Raw genomic sequence first — 20,818 nt, 5'->3', positions numbered from 1 at the left:
GTTAACATGCTGGTGCAATGGATGCCGTTGTCACATGACACATATGCTATGAGGTAAGTTATGTGCAGTATGTCTGTCTGGTGGTTAGGGGTATATGCTGTTTATCACTCACTGTCATTTTCAGTGTACAACTGACACCTGGGATCTTTGTGAGAGTGTGGCATAACTGTATACACCACATATACATCGAGACTCATGGTCATCACTTTGAACAATTACTATTAACTACATTGTTCTTATGCGATGAATGCGTTGTGTGACCATAACATAATAAATATTCCTTTCTGACCATCCTAATATCAGTTTCTGACCCACTGTCACTTGTTTCAGTTTTAGCACAAAGAGTTGGGGACACTTTTAGACAAGGTTTCCACCAATTTGATCATAAATTGAGAGAGAGAGAGAGAGAGAGAGAGAGAGAGAGAGAGAGAGAGAGACTCTCCATCAACATACTGACACCAGTGCCTACATACCTGACATATACAATCACATTCCTGGAGTTCAATGAAGCCTCCACCAGCTACTCAAACATTAGATCTGCAACATTGGTCACTCAGACCTCTGGCCTCCCTCACACTAGCATAACCTCCGACAGCCACCTCTTACTCATTCCCAAAGTACTTCACAGCAAAACGTGCTAGTTTCCTCTTTGTGGCTGGTCATAATGACCATACAGAAAGATCCTCTGTCTTCGATGACCCTCATCTCCAACAGGTCTTGAAGACACTCACTTCCTATATCTATGACACTAATTATTTCATCCACCATCTTTTTACAGTTCCTGCCCAATCATCACTATACCTCTTCCATTTGTCTGTGGATGCTGCCCCTCTGTACATTAACATTCTCCATGTCTGGGGCCTTGCTACCATGGGCACTTATTCTCATGATCTTTAAACAATATAAACAATCCAGAATGAGATTTTCACTCTGCAGCGGAGTGTGCGCTGATATGAAACTTCCTGGCAGATTAAAACTGTGTGCCGAATCGAGACTCGAACTTGGGACCTTTGCCTTTCACGGGCAAGTGCTCTACCAACTGAGCTACCCAAGCACGACTCACGTCCCATCCTAACAGCTTCACTTCTGCCAGTACCTTGTCTCCTACCTTCCAAACTTTACAGAAGCTCTCCTGCGAACAATGGTGGAAGAACCATTATTGTACAGCCTACTTCTAAAACCAGTTCTCTAAATTTTGTACAATAGGGTTTCGTGTAAACAATTCTGCCTTCCATGTAATCACTCTCTTTTTAAGTTCCCTTGATGTTTGTTACATTTTTGTATTGAATATATTTATCAATTACAATTTGACCAGTATGTGTCTCAATTCTGTTAATATCTGTTACAAGCCTAATTGTTAAGGTCTCCTAACACTGGAAAAGTACTCTAAAATAGGTTACACTAGCATCTTGTATGTGGTTTCCTTCACAGATGCACCACATTTTCTCAGAATTCTAACCTACTACTGACTGCACACATGCTGTCATCCTATTTTGTATTGTTTCACAGTATTTATCCAATATACACTTTTTGTTGAAATCTGATTTTTTTGTCCACTAAATAATTACAATTAGCTGAGCATGAAACACTTTTCTTTTTATGAGATCTTTTATATACATTCAAGCAATGTAAGCATTTGAAAATCAACTACTGTACACGAAAGTTCACATACTTATTGACCTACAGTGCTACAGACCAGAGAACATACTTTCTATGTCATTAACATTCTCCTGCTTGTGTACTTAAATAATTTGTTACAGTTCCAAAATCCATGCTACACACGGAGACAAATGTATTCTATTATTTTACTAGTTAATTTCCTCCCATCATACTGTCTGCAATGATACTTTCAAATAATTTATATCTATGAACATTTAAGAGTAAAAAAGCAGCATTTCTTAGTGAAACATATAAATACATCATGTAATTCTCTCTAAACTGGAAAAGATGTTGAACTATGGATGCCAAACAGGTGATGACCCAGATAAGTAAAATTATAAGCTGCTACTTCAGTTTCAAAGTTTCACTGAAATTGTATGAAGTCACATAGCAACATACTGCATTTGAGAGATTTGTACAGGTACAGTGTGGGATATATTTAGCAGGCAGGTGACACCTAGGAAATGAATAAGATTTAATTATACCTCCTTTCACTGGCTGTAGATGCAGGACTCATGGCAGGTAACGACTGTGGTCCTTCTATGCTGCCCGTCATGCTAGAGCTCATAGCAGAAGGTGGTGCAGACATTGATTCGCCTCTTGTAAGATGTGGACTGGATGGTGCACTCCCAACGCTATTTCGTGCTGCTGTGTCAGGAACCATAAGTCGTGACATCAACGACCGAGGAAATGACTCCTTTGTCTCCTCTTCTGGAGATGACAGACCCGGACTCAAAGCAAAGACAGGCACTCTTGAGAAATGTTCAGTTGGTATCCTCATCTGGAAATGATGTTGAAATATATTTTATTAATGTAATTATTACAAACAGCAAAAACACATGGAAACATAGTCATGATATGCAGACATATTGCGTAGTCTCATCATGTTCTTGTGCCTCTGAAGGTTTCTTGTAGGTCCATTCTGATCTTTAACCAACACTTTGTATGCTTCCTGAACATTCAGTGTGATATAGGCAGAATTTATTAGCACTTGTTATATGGTCGATAATCATTATAGACAACTATCAGAAAAAAAAATTACATACCATCATGTGTATGTGAGGGGAATTCAACCAGGCAGTTGTTCATCATGATAACACATGAACAACTTGGGACACAATACTGACAGCTCCAAAATTACATTACATTGTATTCATCAGTCATCCCAAAAGAAGTCTCTGGGACATGGAAAAAAGAGTCAAAAAAGGACTTTTGAATAAATGTGTAATCCATAAACTGACTTGACTTATGAAATAGTTGTATTGGACAGCTAGTGTTAATTATGAAACAACCTAAAACATGACTTTGAAGGAGTTTATACATAGGTAATCTACAATGGAGTAAAAGATTATTAGAAAATGATGTGGCTTGTTACAAAATGCAACTCCACAAACAGTTGGAGTACAATAGCTTCAAAAACTATTTAAATTAATGACACTGGCCAAATATCACTGTATGGCTATGCAAATAAATACAAGATCAGACAACAGTGTTGAACTTTAAGGAAGTAAACAATCTGTCAGGAAGTCACATTTCGGTATTATATTTACCATGTTTACCAATATTATCTGGAGAAAGAGCTTTCCCAGGAGCTGTTTTATGTTATTAACAAAACAGAGCATTGTCACAAGAACTGTTAAAATCCAAGTTAACGGTTGTCAATACAAATAACACACTTTCAGAAAAAAAAATATTTATTGGGAGTTCCATACAATGGAGTTAGTACTGTGGATGTGAATGGCCCCCCAATTTCTTTTATAAGCATTGGCAAGCAAAGATGAATGCGCCTGTGTGTGTGTGTGTGTGTGTGTGTGTGTGTGTGTGTGTGTGTGTGTGTGTGTGTGTAAATTAATCCAGAGAATAAGGATTTATTTGCAGAGCAGCCGGTACACGAACATGCACATGATATGGACATAATGTGTAATCATGATGGATTCTTGAAATTATTTTATGTGAAACTGCAATTCAAAAATTTTTCTGGCTGTCCAGAATTTGTGTTTTTCTGGGTGTTTTGTTCAGATAGGTGGACTGATGGGGTTAAAGGGATCAAACTATAAGGTCATCAGTCCACTAACCCTTTGTGTGTCAAGCTGGGAATAGTCCCTAGACAGGAAGAACACAAGCCAAATCCCAATGGCTTCAGTTGTATCCAAGAATCAAGACAGCCAACAGACATAAGTAAGTACAAGTTAGAGAGTGTTAAAACAATGAAGGGGGGTGAGTAGCCCAACCCAGAAAGCAGCTGAAGGCCCCTGGGACAATTTATGCAACTGGACACACATTCTCTGCACCTGGACAGCACTTCCACATCCTCCATTACCAGAAGAACACTAGCAACATGTGTTAAAATCTCAGGAAAGACAACAATGACAATAAGTCTGTTAACCAGTTACAGGTACAAAACTCTACGAACATTTAAAAATGTGGTAAGGGCAGAAGGCAGAAGGCAGGACGGACCACTGAGCAAGTGCAGCCATGGGCCCCTTGGGTTGGAGCAAGTGCCCTATGCCACAAAGAGGAGTGAAAACCACTTTCACACGTAAAACATAAAATCAGATCAGCTGCTTTGGAGTCGTCCACTGGCATGAGAGGTAGTGTGTCAGCAAGTTTAAGGTTTCGCCATAAGGTCATCTGTCAGCTGACAGTGGTGCTGAGCCATATTTCAGGCTCCCATAACCAAGGTGAAAGAGGATTAGAGCTTCATTGAGCTACAGAAGTGTAGACTAGTCTGCATCCCAGATGGTATTATGGAGACTGTTAGGAGGGTTAAGGAAGACCAGCAAGCCACGTCAGCTGGGTATCAAAGACCAATCCCAAAACCTAATAAGACTCTACAATATTGAGCATTTGGCCCTCAGTGTAGAGTTCTGGTTGAGGATGGACAGTAAGATGGGGACTGAAGTGCATGACATGTCTTGGCAGTGGAAAACAAAGTCTTGAGTGAGAGCCCAGGATTGCACCTTTCATATGGCGCCATACAATCGGCATTCAGCAACACGCACAGCTGAGGAGCAATAGTACATGCAATAGTTGTCAGAATACAGGAAGGGTAACACTGTAGACTGCACATTCAAAACAGGGCCATAAGATGTTGATATGGGGCAAAAACTAACTGACCAACAGGCAAACCAAATTGTCAGCAGTAGAACTGCACTGGCAAAAATCACCTTTGGATGGAACCGAGACTCAAGGTACCAGCACAGCCACTGGCTCACTGTTTTGAGAGAATCCCAAGGAAGAGGGGATCACTGAGTCAACTGCTGACAACAGCTGTAGTTGTGCTCTGGAAACTGCATCAATACCTCCTTGTGGGGGGATGCTAAGGGGAACAGCAGTCATGAAAGCATAGTAATCAGCTTTGGAGAGAGGCCATCTGGCTGGACATCAAAATGAGTAATGCCAAGGGAGGGTCAAAACGATTGGAAAATGTGGTCACTGTAGCACAGGTCACCATAGACTCTCCAGTGGATGGATGGGAGAAGACCTGGCCTGCAAATGGAAAGGTCAATAGCCAAATCAGACCCATATGCCAAACTGAAGTATGTGGGAACACCAGTATGAAGGTAAAGAAAGAGCTCTGCGAGCAACAAGTTTTAACAACTTTAACATGGTCATAATTCCACCACACAAAGGGTTACAGTTACTGAAGTCACCCAATATTAGAAAGGGTGAGGGGAGCTGAGACAACTGTTACACAACCTGTTCTGGGACACTTCCTCATTGGGAAGAAGATATGTTATAGATTCACACAAACAGCCACAGCCTCCAATGTCATGTTGACTGGCTTGTATTTGCTGTAGTCAGAGTCCAGAATGTACCTGCAAACACCACCCGAAGCTGTTTCACAGTCAGTGTGATTCTTATAATAGCCCCAATAGCTACAAAGGGTAGGGATCTGCATTACTGGAAGGACAATGCAAGTACACAAAAGCTGTCATTGCTCAGCCAAGTGGTTGAAAAAACAGCTACAGTTTCAGTGGAGGACCAAGCCTAAAGTATCCTGTGGGGACATGAAGGGACCAAGGAGGCAAGTCATGCCTCAGTGCCACCTGCTGCCACTGGTTGGGAAGGTATACCTTGCCACTTGTTCCAAATAAGGGTTCATTGGAGGCAGGAGAGTCTGGAACCATAGGGGCTACCAGGAACACTGCCTTGGATACAGATGTGGAATGTGGGGTCTGGCTGCATGGGGTCCATCAGAATCTCCCTTTTTTTGGGAGGACTACTTATTGTCCTTAGACGATTTAGAATTCTGTGAGGACTTGTCTATCACAGAATCAGGGACAGATGAGGAACATGAAGTCCTACAACCTCCAACTCCTTCGGCTACTGGCTAGCATTTGGTTGCAGATCAGAAGAGTCATTAAAAATTCGAGTCCTGAGCGACCCCTTCCTGGTAAGGGTGCTAGCAGAGGTTGTTGCTTCTCCAGTAGGGACTGGGGACTAACATCCCTGGTGGACAGGGAATCTACACTCTAGAGAGGGTGTGGGGAAACAGTAGGACGAGGACCCTGAACCACCAGGGGAGCAGGTGCAGTCGGGTGACCCTGAGGGCCATATGTACAAGAGACAGAGGATGTATCACAGTCACTGAAGAGGACTGGAATATGTGTAGGATGTAGGTAATCATATTTTTTTTCTTGGAATCTTGATATGTGAGGCGGTGAAGGGACTTTTATTTCAAGATTTTCTTTTCACATTTGAAAATGATGCAGTCTGGTGAACAAGGGAAATTGTGCTCCCCACGGTTGACACAAATGGAGGGAGGGGCACAAGGAGGGTTTACGTGCAACTGAAGGCCTCAATTCCTACAGACAGAGCTGGTATTGCAACGTGAAGACATGTCTCCAAATCTTACACATTTGTAGTACTGCATGGGAGGAAGAGTATACAGTTTGACATCACAAAGACACACCATCACCTTCACCTTCTCAGGGAATGAGTCACCTTTAAAGGCTAAGATGAAGGCTCCAGTATCCACTCTGTTGTCTTTTAGTCTCCAAAGCACAATGACAAAATGCACACCTCATCTATGGAAAATGATACCTTGTAATATATTGAGACTTTTATGTGCAACTATAATGACATCATCATCCTGCTTGTTGGAGGTGAGCAGTGCCCACGACAAAGTGGCAGAAGCCATTTAAAGTAGAACAGAGCCACTTTTCATTTTTGAAATTTCTGTTACTACCCCAAATGTGTCCTCAAAGTTCAATACAGAACAAAGGCTTTATAGTCAAAGAGGAATTCCCATGTGTCCTAGAACATACCAAGTACTGGGGGGGGGAGTATTTTTCACCTTGTCTCTGAGCCCTAAGTTCCTTCCATGTCGTAGCCATGGGAAGGAACATTTTGGAGGCATACCTCTCCGCAGTGTAATAAGTCTTGCTTCAGAAGAGACTGTGAGACCACCAGCAGAAGAAAGTCTAATTTGCTTTGTGTGAATAGGGGCTCTCCCCATGGATGCCACCCAGCCACAGCAATAGTTAATGGTCAGTAAACCATTGCTGGAGTCCCCACGCGCCCAGCCTTGATGGGCATGTACTCCTTGGCTTATATGGGGAGTTTCCAGCTCAAACACCAACAGTGAAGAGTCTGCGTGTTCAGGGGGCTATCACCACGCAGGTACTTTGAGACCCCCTCCACCCAACAGAATGGCTATTGTTCTGGTTTTTGGGCACAGAAACCATTGCAAGATAGAATGGTGCAAAGACAGAAAGGCACATAGGTGGAATATACGCCACGTTGAATGACTTTCCCTGCATGATCCGTACTTCTGTAAAATTTAGAAAGGAAGTAGCAAGTCAAACCCAACAAGGGGGCCGTATAATTAATAATGAAAAGTTGTAGAAGGCTGGAAGGTAAGAAAATGAATGCACAAAATGAACCAGATCCAATCACAATCAGGACAAAGAAGACCATCCAATGGAAAAAATAAGAAAATAGTAGATAGATAGATTTTCAGCTCATAATGAGAAGTAGTGCTGCCAGAGCTGGGAACCCATGGTGTCCAATCACATGTTCACAAAAGATATGTTTGTTCACATTTTACAACAATGTGGAAAGAAGTTATGGTTCTACAAATGCTGTGTTCTAAAGCAGCCAGTTATCGGGGGACCTACAGTTTGATGTGGATTCTGAACCCTGCTGAAACTTGGCGATTTTCATATCAACAGACACTGCCAGAGATAAAAGAGGTGGTAAGTGACAGATAAAAATCCTAGGATTTACCAAGAGCTTTGGGCTTGCAGCCTGGCACTTAACCACCCAGCCTTGAAAAAGTTTTTCTTTGAAACTGTTTCCCCAATTTTGATCCACTTATGATTATAAAAAGACTTCTAATGGAAAGAAAAACAACATGAATAAGAATATGACCAAATCATACCACAGTCTTATAGCCATAAGCACAAAAATAATAAAACCCATTATATTGACATATGATCATATATATGGCATTAGCCGATATTAAATGTCAGCAAAATATACACTGAAAACAATTACACAAAACTGCACCCATGGTACTTCATGTGGTGAATGGAACTATGGGTTGAGGACAGCTTTAGTCTAGGACCTACTTCTAAAGCTGAACTTTGTCTGAAGTAATAGGAAAGTCACCCATAAAGTCAAGTCAGGGGAGACTTACCAGACAGGATGAGAAGGAAAGACTGATTGTTGGAGACTGTGCTGGATGAGATTTTAAAACCTGAAAGCTTACAGGGTAAATATGCAAGACAGAGATTACTATTAAAACACTGTGCATGAGTTAATAAGAGCGAAAAGCTAAGTGCATTGTATGTAACAGAGGTAAGAGGGGGGATGATAAACAGACAGGTCAGAAAATGAAACTGAAATATAGTGAAGAAAGGAGTAGTTGCTGTGAAGAAATTCTGAGACAGGAGGAATTAACATAAATTAAGGCCAGGTGGTTGATGAGAACAAAAAAAAATGTTTTTGTGTTAGTTTCCAGCTACAGAGATCTGAGAAACTATAGTGTGGCACGCGTGTGGTGAAATACGCGCCGAGGTCATGACTGTCGTATAAGTACAGCATGCTCAGCAACAGGATGTGTGTGTTAACTGTGTACACACACTGCCTAGGCCCATCCATCCTGACTAGTAACTGGGTGGTAATCATGCCGATGTAAGAGGCCAAACAGTGTTTACATAACAGCTGGTATATGACATGTCGTTTCACAGGCGGCTCTCCGTTTGATAGTATATGTTCTGCCAGTTACAGGGCTGGAATAGGTGGTGGTAGGAAGATGCATAGGGCAAGTCTTGCAGCAGAGATGGTCACAGGGGTAGCAGCCATAGGGTAGGGAGAGCAGGAGGGGTGCAGAAGGAGCATATAGTCTGAAAATGATATTGCAGAGCTTGGGAGGGCAATGAAAACAATTTTAGGTGTGGTGGGCATTGACATATGATCATACACATGGCATTAGCAGATATTTAGTCCCAGCACAATATACACTGAAAACAAACCTAGAATAACTATGGCTGCTACCCCTGTGACCATCCCCACTGCAAGACTTGCCCTATGCGCACTCCTACCACCACCTATTCCACCCCTGTAACTGGTAAAACATATACCTTCAAAGGGAGAGTTACCTGTGAAATGAAATTATGTACATGCTATTCAGCCTTTTACATTGGCATGACTACCACCCAGTTATGAATCTGGGTGGGTAGGGGTGGGGGACAGTGAGTGCTTCTGGGGAGCATGCAGGGACGAGGTGGAGAAAGGGTAGGGTGGCTAGGTGCAGTCGACAGGTTAGATGGAGAGTGGGAGGTAGCAGAAGAGAAGACAAGTAAAAAGTGTGTGGGTTGAAGAGAGGGCTGTGTAGTACTGGAATGGGAACAGGGAAGCGGCTGAAGATCGATGACAATGAATAATGAAGGTTGAGGCCAGGAGAGTTACAAGAACGAAGGATATATTGCAGGGAGAGTTCCCACTTGTGCAATTCAGGAAAAGCTGGTATTGGTGGGAAGGAGCCACATGGCACAGGCTGTGAAGCAGTCACTGAGATGAGGGATATCGTGTTTGGCAGCGTGTTCAGCAACAAGGTGGTCCACTTGTTTTTTGGCCGCAGTTTGTCGGTGGCCGTTCATGCGGACAGACAGCGTGTTGGTTGTCACGCCTACATAGAATGCAGCACAGTGGTTGCAGCTTAGCTTGTAAATCACATGACTGGTCTGGAGTAGGTGGTGGTAGGAGGATGTACGGGACAGGTCTTGCATCTAGGTCTGTTACAGGGGTATGAACCATGAGGTAAGAGATTGGGAGCAGGGGTTGTGTAAGGATGGACGAGTATATTGTGTAGGTTCAGTGGATGGCGGAATACGGTAGGAGGGGTGGGAAGGATAGTGGACAGGACATTTCTCATTTCAGGGCACGATGAGAGGTAATCAAAACCCTGGCGGAGAATGTAATTCAATTGCTCCAGTCCCGGATGGTACTGAGTTAGAGGGGAATGCTCCTCTGTAGCCAGACTGTGGGACTTTGAGAGGTGGTGGGAGACTGGAAAGATAAGGCACGGGAGATTTGTTTTTGTACAAGGATGGGAGGATAATTATGGTCAGCGAAGGCTTCATTGAGACCCTAGGTATATTTTGAGAGGGACTGATCGTCACTGCAGGTGCGAAGACCATGGGTGGCTAGGCTGTACAGAAGGGACTTCTTGGTATGGAATGGGTGGCGGCTGTCAAAGTGGAGGTATTGCTGCTGGTTAGTAGATCTGATATGGACAGAGGTAATGATGTAGCCATCTTTGAGGTGGAGGTGTTGTGTTGAGTAGGGCCAGGTGAAGTGAATGGGTGAGAAGCGGGATAGGGTGTCCTCACCCTCGATCCAGATCGCACAGATGTCATCAGTGAATACAAATCAGATGACAGGGTTTAGGATTCTGGGTGTTTTAGGAAAGACTCCTCTAGATGGCCAAAGAATAGGTTGGCATAGGATGGTGCCATGCGGGTGCTCATAGCCGCACCTCGGGTTTGTTTGTAGGTAGTGCCTTCAGAGGTGAAGTAATTGTGGGTGAGGGAGGATACAGTTGGTCATGGCGGCCAGGAAAGAGGTGGTTGCCTTGGAATCCATCGAGCGTGGGAAAGGTAGTGTTCAATAGCGATAAGGCCATGGGCATTAGGAATTTTAGTGTAAAGGGAGGTGGCATCAATAGTGACGAGCAGTTCATTTTGTGGTAAAGGGACAGGAACTATGAAGAGTCAGTGGAGGAAATGGTCGGTATCTTTTCTATAAGAGGGTAGGTTCCAGGTAATACACTGAAGGTGTTGGTCTACATGAGCAGAAATTCTCTCTGTGGGAGCACAGTAACTGGATCATTCTGGGTAGTTCAGTTTATGGATTTTAGGAAGCATGTAGAAGATAGGACTGTGGGGAATGGTAGAGGTGAGGAGAGAGATGGACTCTGGGGAGAGCTTCTGGGATAGGTCTAAGGATTTGAGGAGAGACAAAGATCCTGCTGGATTTCTGATATAGAGTCACAGTGGCAAGGGTGGATGTATCTGACAGCTGGCATAGTCCTTCTGTCATGTAATCCTTCCAGTCTGAAACAACAATGGTGGAGCCTTTATCCACAGTTAGGATTATAAGGTCAGGATCAGATTTTAGATCGTGTACCACAGTTCTTTCTGCAGATTTATGGTTAGTTTGCATGTTGGGGAATTTGGGTAATGATGGTGAGGCTAGGTTCGAGGTTATGAAATTCTGGAAAGTTAACAGGGGTTGATATGGGGGCAGTGAGTGTAGATCATGGTTGGATGACCATTTGTCGAGTCTGATTGGTAGGGTTGGTAGTGAAAAAGTGTTTCCACTGTAGAGACCTGGAGTAGGAGAGAAGGTCTTTAACAAGTCCTATATGGTTGAATTTGGGAGTGGAGCAAAAGGTGAGGCCTCTGGAAAGGACTGATATTTCTGCAGGGCTAAGGCTTCTGGAGGAAAGGTTCACGACTGTGTTTCAGGTCTGCTTAGGTTACCCATCTTACCTATCTCTGGCTGTCACCCTTCCTTCCATAATGACCTCCATCTGTGCACAGTGAGTCAGTCCTTAGCCCTCACCGACATATTCCCACAAAACTTTATCAACCAAGCCCAAACCACCTCACAATATCTCCTCTCCATCTGTAAAATTCTCCTGCTATGCAATCCCAAATTCCTGGATCCCACAAAACACATTGGAACTCTTGCCCTGCAGGAACTAGAGCAACATGCACAATGCCACCTCAAAAATCTCTCAACCCTGCTCACTTCCTATTCCCACCTTGGAGAACCACTGTCCACCACTTCTACAACAATCTCCAAACCTCCCCCACATCCCCTCATAGCTGACAAACCCTGCCTCACAGACCTACAAACATTTATTCCACCCTCCAAAATTTCCTCCCACCACCACCACCACCACCACCACCACCACCACCACCACCACCACCACCACAGAGAACCCAGAATCCTTTTCTCCACCTCATCCCTGCATGCTCCCAACAGCTCTCACTGTCCCCCCACCCCTACCCTGCTATTCCTCCCCCTCCCCACCCCAGACTACTCCTTGCCCCCACCCAGTTGCCTCTCCCATCATGCACCGCTGCTGCTTGTAGTGTGGCTTCAGCTGTCACAGACTGTGTGTGTGTGTGTGTGTGTGTGTGTGTGTGTGTGTGTGTGTTTGGCAACTATCCTTTTCATAATGTTGTTACATTCCATCCTGGATTTTCTATTGTTGAACAAAACTATGTTGCTGTTGTCTTCCGTCTGAAAACTGTTTTGAAGCAGCTCTTCACACTACACTACTGTGTGCTAAAGTTTTCAACTCTGTTATAACTACTGCACACTGTATTTATTTAAATCTTCTTAATGTCTTCATATCTGGGTCTCCCTCTACAAGTTCTGCCCCCCTCATATGCACACTTACCTGCATTACCAGGGCGAGTCCAAGCAAGGGTCCTATCACCTGATAATGTCACATAATCACGTTGCAACGAATTTCTTTTTTCCCCCAATTCAGTTACTACCTCTTTATTAGTTATTCAATCTACTCAATCTTCAGCATTCTTCTATAGCACAGCATTTCAAAACCTTCTATCCTCTGCTTCTTGCGAAAACTTTAATATGTATGCCGATACAAGTCTGCATTTATGCAATGGAACAGGATCATTTACAGATTACATAGAAACAATATGGCTGATACACAATTTATTCACTTCATAGCAGAGCTCCCAAATGATCTGTCAATTACTGTTACAAAATTAAACACATTCATGTTTTTCTCCTTACCTTTGAATAACATTTGGCACACACTGTTCTCTTGCACAGTTTGCACAACTGGCCCCAGGGACCAAAGATTCCAAATCTTGTTTTCAGGCAAAGGAAGCACACCTAGAAATAAAATAACATCTCAAATAAGCAGAAAAAATTTTAAGTACGTGGAGCTTAATACTAATTTGAAGTGCAGTTTAAGTCCTATCTCAAGAGCCAATTTACGATCAACTTGGGAAAGTAGATTTGTTTTTTTAGTGTTTCACTACACCTTCTGTTTAACACTGTTTCTTCAGATGCTCTACTTGTTTTACAGTTTTATAGTAATATCAGAGCATCAGATACTTGAGGAAAAAACACGCAGCAAAGAAGCAATATTCTTTATAAAATTTTCTGTTCGCAAGAAATTTAATGTAAAGGCAGTATATACAGAGGGAATGAAATGAATACTTTTCGATACCAGTATCTGTCAAGGTTTCAGAGTGACTGGAAAGAGGACCAACCGAAGCTCTTATTTCAGTTCAATGTGTAGTATTTTACTTTTCTTTAAATGAGTGTCCTTGAATTAGGCAGTTTATGAGGACATTTGTTGTTGCTGAAGAGTGTCACATGCCCAGGGGGATTAGTTCAGCCTTGAAAGAGCCAAATGGAGATTCTTCCATGATGTATCAACTACTCAAGCTCCTGCCTTCTCTGTACAGAAATATCACAAACCATTGACTGGAATTATCTTCAGTGATCGCATTTAATGTAATGGTTAAATCCATATCTATATAAATAAAAGGGGAGTACTACATGCCTCTGCGACTCTACATACTGAGTACCCACACCAATCATTGATATTGCATCCATACATGGCGGTACTTAATTGCAAAATATGGCTCTTGTATATCCATTTCAGGCTCATGGAAGTTAACAAATGTCAGAAGCAATGTAGCTCACAAATGAGTTAATTTGAAGATATTTAAGTCAGCTGTTTTCAAACCCTGAAACTTGACATGTAGATCAAATCTGTCATTGGTGGAGAGAGTGGCTTTGGCATTTGCTTATATGAAGAGCCTTTAACACTCATGTGAACTACTACTATAGCAAATATACAAATGCCACTGTCACATCAACAAATCCTGCATATTCAAATCTTAAAGGTTTATGATTATGGCTCTATTTTGAAGAACACAGCTAAGAATTAACAGAGATAATATGAACAAAGAACATTTTCAGATTTTCTTTACAAGATAAACCTGGTGACAATAGATTTAACTAAGTCCCACATTAGGAAGCTAAATAATCAATTATATTCATTAATTGTGAAATAACCATATTTTCATATGGCACTTGCAATTAATAATAAATACAATGCCAGACAAAAAAAGGTGAAGCACCAGGATGACATGGTCTGATGTCAATTTAACTTTGCACACTTACACACCATCGGTGAGTATGTGCAGCAGAGTGCATTAATGTTGTTAATGTTTAGTGTTGTAACCATGTCTGGTAGGGTATATAAGGGGTATGAACAGCATCAGAGACTGAGTGAACACCATAACGTACACTGAGATGTCTTGTACTTGGGTGAAACAGCGTTACGAGCATCTGACAGTTTGAAAGGTGCCGCAGTGTGGGTCTCTAATTTTCCATCTGTTTGAATCATGCAATATAAATATTTGTGGGGCATTCTGAGAGACAGTGGCCCAATGCTGGACTTCCTGGGAACATGAGAACAGGTATACTTGTGAAGGTCCACAAGAGGGTGTTGGTGTATTGTGCGTCAGTCACATTGCATCCCATTTACCTTGGTGCCTGCCATCCAAGAACATGTAATGGATCCTCTGTGACATTCTGTATTCTCTTGAACTGTCACACACGCACTAGCAGCAGATGGATTGGGGAATTACCATCTCATGCGAAAGCTGGAGTTAACACCACAACACAGACAGCTGTGAGTGGAATGGTGTCATGCCTGAGAAGCATGGACTGTTGACGAATAGTATTCCATTATGTTTGACAATGAATGGTAGTTCTGCACTATCCTGGATAACCACTGTCAGCAAGTACGGTGGCAACATCAGGAGAGGACTCATTTTTGCAATGGTTTGGAGACACACGCAACAATATTAATCCTCATGACATGGTTTGGGGAACCATCGGGTATGACTAACGGTTACAGCTAGTAATGATCAAAGAAAATCTGATGGCACAGTAGTATGTCACAGACTCAGGATGTCCTAATACGTTACTTCTCATGAAACAGTATCTTAGTGTCATTTTTCAAAAGAACAATGATAATCCATACATGCCATTTCTCTACGAAATATCTGCGTGATGTTGGGGTACTCCCAATTCCAAGAAGTTCACCTGATGTGTTCCTGATAGAACATGCATGAGACCAGCTCGGATGTCAACTCTTTCTGAGTACAAGTAGACAGGATATTAAGGACCAGTTGCAACACTTGTGTGCCAGCTTGCCTCAGGAGAGGAAGTAACAGTTTTATGACACTCTTCCCAATTTAATCAGTGCTAAGACAGAGGGGAGCGGGGGGAGGGGGGGGGTGCATCATAATACTGGTAAGTGGGGTCATACCGCGAAGTACTTTGTATATTTGACTCAGTTTTGTAATCACTGAAATAACGTAACATATCCTCTCAACCAGTGAGGTTTTATGCTGTTTCCTCCTCAGCTTCTGGGTGCTTCACTTTTTTGTTAGGCACTGTACATGAATTAGTTGTGCCAGCAGCAGGAATGTAAAAATAATACATTATAACCATATTATTTTCACTAACTATATTATCTTGGACCATGGCTTGTTAATTTCAGTTCCCATTACAAAATACACTGATGGAAAAAAACATCACAACACCAAAATATAATTAATGTAGACTAATGAAATTTCAGGAATACATTTGTCTAGGTAACATATTTAAGTGATTAACATTGCTAGATCACAGGTTAATGTAAGCACGAGATGAGCCATTGCAAATTTGAAATGCTGGCACATTAATAACTGGTGTCACCAACAAAATGTTGAATACAAGCATGCAAACACGCATTCATTCTATTGTACAGATACTGGATATCAGTTTGTAGGATGGAGTTCCACACCTGTTGCACTTGGTTTGTCAACAAAGCTGTTTTTGGACAACCCTGGAGTAGTCGGCATCCAATGATGTTCCACATGTGCACAATTGGAGACAGATCTGGTGATCGGGCAGGCCAAAGCAACAAGTCAACAAACTGTAGAACATGTTGGGTTACAACAGTGATATGTAGGTGAGCCTTATCCTGTTGGAAAATATCCCCTAGAATGCTCTTTACGAATGGCAGCACAACAGTTTGAATCACCAGACTGACAAAGATTTGCAGCCAGGGTGTATGGGATAATCACAATAGTGCTCCTGCTGCCACATGTAATCTCACCACAGACCATAACTCCAGGTTTAGGTCCAGTGCATCTAGCACACAGATAAGTTGATTGCATGTCCTAAATTGGCCTCCTCTTAACTAACAAATGGGAATCACTGGTACCAAGGCACAACAAGCTTCCATCAGAAAATACAACCAACCTCCACCCTAACCTCCAATGACCTCACACTTTACACCACTGAAGTTGCAAATGGTGGTGGTTTTGGATCAGTGGATTTCATGCTACAGCATCCAGTTCGGAGCTGTCTTTGGTGTAACAGTTTGTTGTGTGTCTGTGGAGCCAACTGTTGCTCAAATTGCTGCTGCAGATTCAATACAATGCACCAGAGCCAGACACCAAACACAATGGTCTTCCCTGTCGGTAGTGCCACATGGCCATCTGGAGCATGGCATTCTTGTGACAGTATATCCTCGTGAACACTACTGCAGCAGTCATGTACAGTGGATACATTCCTGCCACATAAGGAACATCCAACTTCTCATAGCCCTATTACATGACCTCATCCAAATTCAGTGCGGTACTGATAATGGCATCTTTGTTACCTTAAAGGTGTTTTTGACAAGCACCAACAAACCATGTCCAGTCTCAAAGGCAAATAATGCTAATGACCATTACAGTGTGTATTTAAAGCAATTCTGATTTGTATAGTCATAGTGGCACAACTAACGCCACTCTTGTATGTGACTGGCATGAAATTTGAAGAGAGATCATCTTTCAGATGCAGAAACGGCCTACCAACATCCGCTTATGTTGCACAACTCTTTTCCTTCTTCCACTGGTGTGTAATCGTAAAACAATATTTTTTTCCATCACAAATTATGATTAAATAACAGAAATAATAATATGTCCATTATATTAATGAAACTCTCAAGGCCATTTTTCATGGACTTTAGGTATTACTCTGAGAGAAACAGAACATTGTAAAGTGGGCTGTTACTGGAGCACTTTAGTGCTTTCAGTACCACACACTGTGCGAGTGTGGAATGGCTCTCAAGACTCCTACAGTAACATCTCCCACGTGGTATCAGTCTGGTGGTAGCAGGCTACAGCTCACAGATATTCTTGTACAACCTCTCAGTATTTGTTGCAGTACTCCACATAAAATATAGTAGTGTTGTGCCTCTCATGAAGTCTAGAAGTGAATTCTTTCACACTATGGGGGTCTCTCCCGTAGCATCATGAATAATTTCCTGTGGGCTTGTCTTTATGTCTGATTGACTAGATCAAATTCTATGTATCATCAATTCAATTACTGGGTAAAAAGTAACCAGGTTACTGGCCTGACTGCAGCACTAGGAAGGGGATGGTGGTGGATGCATCACCCGGCCACATTTTCCCATGGGTAAGATCGTCAGTACTCATTTGAGAGCAGGTTGAGTGGACCTGGGGCCATCCTGGAGGGAATGCCATGGTCACATTGGCACCACAAAAATTTTCATGATTTTTAATAAAAATTTTCATGCAGGCAAGTCACAGCAGTCTGCAGACAAAATCGCAGATCGTCTTTGAGAATCCACACACAAATCCTTTAGGTATTTACACTCAATGTGATTAGGGGATATATTGAACATTTACACTGATCAGTTTCCCCCTAGCCTTGGATGTTCAACAATTTTCATTATTTATCCTGCTATGCACACTGAATATGTGTACAACAGCTGAATACCGTGGCAATTTATAAAAATTTGAGGAATTTTGAGTATGCGACAACAAAAACAAATATAGGGTAATCTTCTTTAGAATACACATGAATGACAAATATCTACCATAATATAGGAAAATACTTAACCCACCCCACAAAATGTAATAAAACTAACTAATTTCTGTAGCCCAAAATCTACACATAGTTAAATCACAATCACATGATACTTTCCAGTACAATTTAGCAACATTTTTGCCTCAAATCTGTGAAGAGCACACATCATAGTACAAAGGTATCAAAACAAATTACAGTAACGCATAGAAAAAGTAATGAATTGCATAATTGTTAACTCTTATTGGCATGCACAGATGAAATGGAAATTACATTTTTTTCACTGTTTTCAACACAAAAAGTTTCTCTTTGTACCCACAATGTCTCATAGAATTTTCTTCACACAAAGGTCAATTACATATTTCAACTTGTGTATTTCACTCATCTGTCACTTACATTCAGCAAAAACATACCTCATTCATAACATTGCAGTACATATTACTCTGAACTCCAACACTGTTTCTTTACTAAATTGAATTAATCTCCCCTTCACGAAGTATGACATTAACCCATTTGCTGCTGTAAACATACCTTCTAGATGCTGAACTGAGCACTGTGTCATCATCATCTAATGCATCTACCTGCAGTAAGTTGCCTGCATTTGGGCTTCTACCTGAGTGGCATACCATGGCCTGTGCTTCTGCAGTGTCTCCTTGTCACCACCGAGATGAACACTTTTGTAGGTGTAAAAATTGGTTTCCGACTTTGAAGCTTCTCTGTGAATTTTTGGTTGTTACAAAGTCTCAGAGACAAAGATCACTTATCCTTCAATAATTTCTGATCTGATTTTGGTAGCCCACTTCAAGAGTTACTGTCACTTGCAGATTCTTTGAATGTGGAAGAACTATCAATACCTCCTTTCGAAACTTAAGACTGTAGTGTTACACCTGCTGATGCAGAATGCTTAAGACTGTTGCTTTCAGAATCTGCGGAGGAGTTATCACGTATGTCAAATCAAATAGTTCATCAGAACTGTCACTCTTCATTATCTTCTCTTGATCACTTCCTCAATGCAACCATGACACCCTGTCATTTTCTTTGTAGAACAGATGAGGAGGAAAATACTATGATTCCAATCCTGATGAACAGTTGTATGTAAAGCAAAGTAGAATACAGCAAAATGTAATGACAACAGACAAAGTATCTTAACACAATTTAGTGGCTAAAATTTTGAAGATATACTGAGATATGAAGTGGATATAATGAAACTTAAACTCATCAATAGCACTAGGTACCTGAGTGGTGATGCATCTATACTTGTCTTCAGCATTCAGCAGTTGGAAAGGAGGCCTGAGAAAACTTTTCAGTAGCACTGAAGGAAAACCTAGAAGCTGCACTTAACCTCATCGTAGCACCTAAGGAGTGGAGGAGCACAACGAATCAACTTACCAAAAGCAATCAGGTAAGAAATATTTTTTAATTTCACTGTATGTAATTTTATCACTTCTCTTCTACCTTCTGATAAATTTTTGATCCATATACAACCCAATTCACAACTGGAATAACTTTGAAACGTCTTTTCTTCCTGTGTCAGCTTATTTGTTGTTCTCTCTTTTATGTCTTTGGTTATCTTCACAAGAATGGTATACTACTACAGGTCATAACTTCCCTCAGTAACTACAAGACTTATGCAGCCCTATCACATTCCCTCAGCACATAATCCATTAGCCAATTTCTCTAAGGGATTCTCATATTCTCACAACTGAATATTTCATGGCGCATGTTCCCAAAGCCTACCAATTTATCTCAATGACTTTTGTCAACAAACTGCTGTTCCTCTTAATCACCTTCCTTTGCACTAACAACCCCTTTAACTGTATCATCTACAGTGACACTGCTTTTCTTTAACAGCTATGGTCACCTTCAACACCAAGCTCCACCACTTCCGATAATTCATCATTAATCAAAACTTCTGGCATCATAAAACTTTGCTAGTTCATATGGATTACTCCTGCAAAATCTCCCATTATAATCATTCTCCTCTCTTCTGCACATATACTCCAATGCTCCCATCCTGTCTTTACCATTTCAATCAATTTTGGAAGCTGACTGCAGGTGGTGTTTTCTTTCTAAATTATCACAGCCAGAGTTTCTCACAACATTTTACTGCCAAAAAGAACATAACATATTTACACAATTGTGATTAACATACTCTTACCCACTACTACTCCAGCTGAATCAAACCATGATCTTATACCTATCATTTTTCTCACATTCAAAATTCTAGCACCAACATTCCACCTTATCATTATTTCTCTATCATTTTACTCATTTCTCAACGCTTTCTACGAATACAAAAATTTCAAACTTCCAGCACTGTATTGATCTCAATCTCTTATTGTCATGCATAAAAATTTTCAGCCTTTAGTCAGTTCTGGAGACAGCTCTTTGCCTCAGTGACTGTCTACATCTGACTTTACATTTTGCGTTGAATTGGTCATTTGTATGTCAATACATTTCTTTTCTCCTGTTCCACGAAGTGTTAAAAATTGACCACTGCAGTCATTACTATGGACAATGTTTCACGGTTCATCGCATCCTCCTTGCAGTTCACGACATGACATTTGAGTATCTCTTATTTGGACCATATCGTCAATGTGGCCTCAGTGTACGTAAGAATATACAAAATTATTGATTTCACACCTAAAAATACCTGTATATGCATAAGAAAATGCCTCCTCACAGTAGGTCACAAGCTTTGATCGGACATCCTGCAGCA

The 20,818-nt window shown here is 41.5% G+C and overlaps 1 protein-coding gene across 3 annotated transcripts in view; it reads right to left on the bottom strand.

Moving 5' to 3' along the window:
• The window catches only part of LOC126259303 (protein spire), an 853,493-nt gene that overhangs the window by 4,819 nt on the left and 827,856 nt on the right, over nt 1–20,818 (bottom strand). For all 3 annotated transcript variants that reach the window (XM_049955972.1, XM_049955974.1, XM_049955973.1), the window contains 2 exons: nt 12,943–13,044; nt 2,145–2,440 (listed from right to left, as the gene is read on the bottom strand). In XM_049955972.1, the coding sequence (XP_049811929.1) occupies nt 2,145–2,440; nt 12,943–13,044 (398 nt within the window). The remainder of the gene's footprint in view (nt 1–2,144; nt 2,441–12,942; nt 13,045–20,818) is intronic.

This window comes from Schistocerca nitens, chromosome 5, assembly GCF_023898315.1.
Source record: "Schistocerca nitens isolate TAMUIC-IGC-003100 chromosome 5, iqSchNite1.1, whole genome shotgun sequence".
In the NCBI taxonomy this organism is placed as follows: Eukaryota; Metazoa; Arthropoda; class Insecta; order Orthoptera; family Acrididae; genus Schistocerca; species Schistocerca nitens.
This window is presented reverse-complemented; position numbering and strand designations above follow the sequence as displayed.